This window comes from Cygnus olor, chromosome 5, assembly GCF_009769625.2.
Source record: "Cygnus olor isolate bCygOlo1 chromosome 5, bCygOlo1.pri.v2, whole genome shotgun sequence".
Classification (NCBI taxonomy): Eukaryota; Metazoa; Chordata; class Aves; order Anseriformes; family Anatidae; genus Cygnus; species Cygnus olor.
Window position 1 is genome coordinate 17,221,928 of NC_049173.1, and position 6,000 is coordinate 17,227,927.

Sequence of the window (6,000 nt, forward strand, 5' to 3'; positions counted from 1 at the left end):
CCAGTGACAACAACTGCTAGGTGTGGTATAGAAGTATGAAAAAAATATATATTATCACTCTCTTTTTCAAGTTGTGCATAAAGTATTAAGCATTTTCCCACACAGCAAAATGGTTTGTTGTTAAATGTTCCGTTCAGTAATGTTGCATTGGTTTTGGTTTTTATTTTTTTGTCTGCAGTAAAAGAGAGTGAAGAGAAGGAAGTTCTTCTGAAAACTAACCTTTCGGGTCGTCAGAGCCCAAGTTTCAAGCTTTCCTTTTCCAGTGGGACAAAATCCAACCTTACCAGTCAGTCATCTGCAAGTAATCTGCCTGGATCCCCAGGTTCTCCTGGATCTCCAGGGTCGCCTGGGTCTCCAGGATCAGTTTCTAAAAGCACATCTCAGATGGCAGCTATTACAACTAAGGTAATTTTGAACAGGCATAGGTTGACTTCATTGTTACAGACTAGGTATTTACTTTAGCGCGCCTCTGAAGTTTGTGTGAATTCTGACATACTAAGCAGTAATTGACTGTGCAGTTTGTGCTTACTTTTTCTCTGATGTTTAACATTTTTCTGGTCCAACATGTATATAAAAAGAAAAAACATAAGCTCTTTTGACGCCCAAACTCTCACCAGAGAGTTTTTATACCATCTCGCTCAGTCAGTGTAATTCCTTGAATCTGAAATGGAGTCTTTACATATGGAGCATATTGCATATAGTATTAGCTTCAAATTTTCAACTGGTGGTGGTAGAAAAAATGTTACGTTGAATATGCAGCACACTGTAAAACCATTAATGGATTCAGGCATAAGTTCCTTTCTTCAGTGTAACATACACATTGTTTATAAAAGTGCTGCATTCAGAAACTAGAATCTATGTCGGAATTGTTTTTTTTCAATAATTATTTTGTACTCTTACTTTATGTGTAATATATTCAGTGTTATGCTATGTGTGATGGTACAAAACGTGTGTAATTTTTTTATAGCGTTTCATTTTGGTATACAGTTGACTGCAGTTTTCTATTTTAGATGCCTGTCATTAGATAACTGCATAAGTAACGTGATCCTTGAGTAAAGTACTGGCAGCTGCCATTGTAGTCAAATCCTGGTTAAGCTTCAGAAAATCACAGCATACTGTAGTTAGAGAAAGTTTTTGAAGATCATGACACTTCTTCATGGGTCTAGAGCTGCCTAATCCTAAAATTTGTGTTTATTTGCAATGCAAGGGAATTTTAAATATTACAAGATTATCGTCTCATTTTCAGTTGCCAAGCTGTGTAAATTATGTAACCTGTATACCTTATTCACTTAATTATATACAATAAATTACCTAAATTACTTAACATTTAGCTAGCTTTTTTGAAGACAGACTGTGCAGTAGAGGTCTCCTAATTGAAAATTCAAATTGAGGGATGTTCTGTATTTGTTTCTGAAGTGCTTCCAGATTGCATGTTGCTGCAGTCAGCTATGCTTGGTGAAAAGAAATTTGCATCTTTACAGACTGAACTGCAGCATATACTTAGCAAAACTAAGTAAATTTGTGGATTTTCTTTCTATTTGGAAATATCTCTATCCCATTGGATAGGTAAAACCCCAGTTTGGATTTGTTCATTTAAATGTTTTTCAGACAATGTCATTTTCATTCATCCTGAAGGGTTTCTTTTTGTTCTGTGTGATTTTATCCAAAACTTCATGAATCAATATCCATAATGGCAATATTCTGCATAAACGTCATTTTCCAATAGAAAGGTAAAGTGTCAACATGCAAAATGTTTTCTTAAAGTAATTATGTCCATCTTTGTAGGGAGGCCTTGTTGGGCTTGTAGATTATCCTGATGATGATGAAGAGGATGATGAAGATGAAGATAAGGAGGAAACTTTACCTTTGTCAAAGAAAGCAAAGCTCGAGTCATCATAATGGCAACTGCTGAAGAACATTACCATTTGAGGGAAGGATATTTTTTCCTAAAAACAAAACAAAACCCACAACAAAGCAGCAATCTTTTGTGAATTACTGTGTGTGACACAGATCAACCTATACAAATGGATTTCTGCCAATCAAGTGCCAATTCAAAGGAGCAGAAGAAGAGGAAATACTTCGTTTAGGGGAAAGACTAATGCCTTTGAGCTCTCCAGCTTGGACCACATGTTGCCCTTTTCTCAGGGAAGGAAATGGAAAACAAAAATGAAAAAAAAAAGCCAACAGGGCAGGAGTTTTGTTAGTGGAACTCTGGATTGGCTGGTCAGTTGCTACAATCAGAATATGCTTTCTTGGACCATGTATGAGACTTCTGAAGAAAAGGCGGTTTTTGCCATAATTCTTCACTAGTTAAGAATGCCAGCAGTTTCTTTGTATAAAAGAGACCTGCCTTTGAAATCGTACATTCTGAACATTTTAGTCAAGCTACAACAGGTTTTAAAAACCTCTACGGGGGAGGGCTGAATATAAAGTTTCCTCTTTTTTTTTTTTTAATCTGTTCCCTTTGCCCTTTAAACTGCAGAATTTTTTTTTGGAGGTGGGGGATTTGTTTGTCCCTTCTTGATTAAAGATTGAGTGGAATTCTAGATGTGGTCACTTTTGTGTCATAATTTTTTTTTGCCCCCCTGAGTGTATGCTTAGTTGTTGAGTATATATTTGGGACCATTAAAATTTTTTGATGTAATATAATCTCACTGTTGTGCTGGTACCTGTTTCACCCTGTGTAATTTTGTTCTGCATCACAATTCTTAATATGTTTAGGATTTTATGGAAGATGGTATAGTTTTTATTGGAAAAAATCTTAATCTTACCACAATGTGCATAAAAGCAATACTATTTTGTGACTAAATATTTTATATTAAATTTTACATCAACAACTGTCTTGAGAAAAAATTCAGGGAAATAGGATGGAGTCAAAAATACAAACCTATAACTATGAAATTAGTATTCCAAAGAGACTGAAATTTCATAACTATAATGGTAGACTAACTTATCGAAATGCAAGATGGATGATTTAGGAATACCAGTATATTGACTCATTTGACTTACAAAAATAAAAAAGGAGTGATTGAAGCTGAAGGAAAATGGCATTAGTGGTATTTTTTAAAAACCTCTGATTCCCTTTGGAATACCAGTTTTAGTGAATCAAAGATGGTTGCAGAATAAATGCTTTACAAGAATACCATCTTTTGAAAGTTATTCTAATACTTGATTGAAAAACAGCAATTAAACTTTGGGTCTAACTCGATGACTACATTCTTTCCCCTTTTTCCAAACCTAAATAATATTAGTTATTAATTGAAACTAAGTGTTTGTGCTTCCTTACTGCTTTTACAGATGGCTTTGATTGGATGGCAGCGCTTCTTATAAATAGGAGTTTATTCAGTTCCCTTCCTTGCAAATGAGAGAACCTTCTTACGTATATCTTCAGGAGTTGATTTCTTTTTCAGCAATCGAAGCACCAGTGCTGCAACTGTCAGGATGTTACAGATGTTAATGTATCATGTACAAATAGAAATAAGAGAAATTAAAATCCAAGGCTGTATAATAGGTGGCCACACACACGTGAAGGTTAGCAATCAGTTTTTGAAAATTGAGTGTTGCATGGCAGATTCAATGTTAACTACAAATGTCAAAGCTTTTGTGCTTGAACTTTATTAGTACATGTTAGTAATTTCAAATTTGAGTGGAAGTACACAGTAGGGAAAAAATAATTAGCTATCTTTTCCTCAAAAGGTTAATTTGAAATCACTTTCAAAGGTCAAGTTTTTGCAGTGTGTTGCGGGAACATCTGTGACAGGGCAGTGCTCAGCGAAGTTACAGAGTGCAAGAGTTGAGCAGTTGGTCACTAAAAGACTAGGCACAATCTTCTGTGGCACTATAAGGGTGCCCTGCTGTCTCAAAGGCATGTCTAAAAGATGATTTCTACAGCTTTGGTATCGTAGAAGACACTTTAGCAAGGAAATCTGGAATTCTGCAGGTTTTCTTGATTAGCCTGCATTTAAATCCTTCCCAATCTGTCAGGCTTTACTTATCATAAAGCCCTAAAGTTTTTTTTTTTTCCATATTAGTCACCTTTATGTCCACCAGGTTATGCCGCAGAAAGTTATTCTTCTGAGTAGTAGATGATAGAAGGAACTTCTTTGTTGATTGTGCATGTGTGTGTTCCTTCAGCTGTTCAGTGCTTCATTTTGTGTTGTTTGATGCTGCAGTCTTTCAAACTTTCAGGTACTTTCATAGTATTTATAGGGATCTTGGATTTTGGATTTCAGTCATTACATTTAACAGAAGAAACACTATCCTTAAATTACTGGTTATAGTCAAAAGGATAATGAATATTTTTGAACTTCATTTATTTTCATGAAGTTTTAAAATACTGATAAAATATTTAGCTGCACATCTGTGAATACTAACTTGTAGTTGGACAGTTAGTTGTCTTTCCAATTATCGAGTTAGTGTTTGTGGCCTGACAGTACATGCCTATAGTAACACATATTCATGGAAGTTGGAAGTAATCAGGAAGGAGGTGAGTTGGGGACAGTAGTGGGTATCTCTTGCCCGGTGACTTTCACTTTTGCATTCGTGAAAGTCTTGAAATATATTTCAGAAAATAGAAATGGTGGGATTGTGAGAAGTAATGAGTATCAAAAGAGTGGGTATGAGTTAGGTGATCAAAAATGATGTTAAGAAACTATGTTTTATTCTAGATATCTTTCTGGATTGATGGTTTTTACTCTTAGTTTTAATACTATTTGTCTGCATCTCAAGAGAGCTGTGTGTATATTGTACTAAACACGGCTTAGTAGTCTTAATTGCATTTTAACTGTACACTTAGTATGGTGTACAGGGTAAACCCTAAGTATTGTACAGGCTATTTGACATGTATTTTGCAGGGTAAGCAATTAGGTTATTTTGGTGAACACAAATGAGATGGAGAGGGAGGAATAATGGTATATTCAACAGCTACTTAAGAGTTGTCTGAAATAGCTAAGAACTGATGCCTTTTGTAAGGTAGCTAGGAACTTACATGTACTTAATATTTTGGAGAAAGTGTATGTGTGACCCTGAATGGTAAAGGATGCAATATAACTTGTCTTCAAGTACATACACATTTACGTTTATATTGTATGTGACATAGTCCTTTAGCCTGGAGACTTTCTTTGATCTGTTTGTGGAGAAGGTTTGCACCTCACCTTCCTGATACCTGTACGTGGCAGCAGGCCCCCTGTGCTCTTACAAACCTTCCTGAGGTGTCCTAGACTGGAGATGGAGTGATGTCCCTTCAGTGGTCAGACTTGCTACTCGTTACTGTCGTGTACACTTCCCAGTTTCGAGCCTCGGTTCACACTGGGATAACAGTCAAAAGAAGTTTTCAGCTTCTCGATCATGTCCCTTCTCTGATATAAAATTAATAACTATTTTCTGACCACACGGCTTTTCAGCTCCTTCAGTTCCATAGCAGAAACATCTGTGGATGAAACTGTTCACCAGGTACAGTTGAATCACTTCAGCAGAGTTCAGTGCCTTTGGATGTGGCTTACGCATTCCTGGGGTAGGTGCCACCTAGGTATGGTTATTCTGTTTTCTCCTAATGATAACTATCAGTGCTCAGCTATGGAGGTATTCTGTTTCAGCTTTTTCCTTTGTTCAGGCTTCTATCAAATACTACCGCAGAGGTTGCAGAAGTTTCTCTCACGAACTTCAAAAATACGGTACCTGGTCTTCCAAAGAAGCATATCTTTATACTACTGTAAGTAATTCCAAGATTTCCAGATTTTCTTCCACTGTACGCAGAGGGTGGAGGTAACAGTGCCCATCACCAAAAAACATATCCCCTGTGTCGTAAGGGTGGAAGGATCTGAAAGCTGGGACATCTAGCAATACGTTGCCTCTAAAATGTAATATACCTACCTGGTAACCAGCATAAGTCTGTCCATCTCTTGTAGCACGCCCAGAGGAGAAGTCATGTTCTCCTGGAATTAAGTGTTAGGTAGAGCCAATCCTTTTAACATAACAAGATTGAAACTGTTTAGATAATTT

General features: G+C 36.4%; 1 protein-coding gene across 2 annotated transcripts in view; it reads left to right on the top strand.

The window, feature by feature from the left end:
* Positions 1 to 2,833, top strand: part of PPP4R3A (protein phosphatase 4 regulatory subunit 3A) — a 43,889-nt gene extending 41,056 nt beyond the window's left edge. For both annotated transcript variants that reach the window (XM_040558392.1, XM_040558391.1), the window contains 2 exons: positions 179 to 405; positions 1,786 to 2,833. In XM_040558392.1, the coding sequence (XP_040414326.1) occupies positions 179 to 405; positions 1,786 to 1,899 (341 nt within the window). In that variant the 3' untranslated portion in view covers positions 1,900 to 2,833. The remainder of the gene's footprint in view (positions 1 to 178; positions 406 to 1,785) is intronic.
* The last annotated feature ends 3,167 nt before the right edge of the window (positions 2,834 to 6,000 follow it).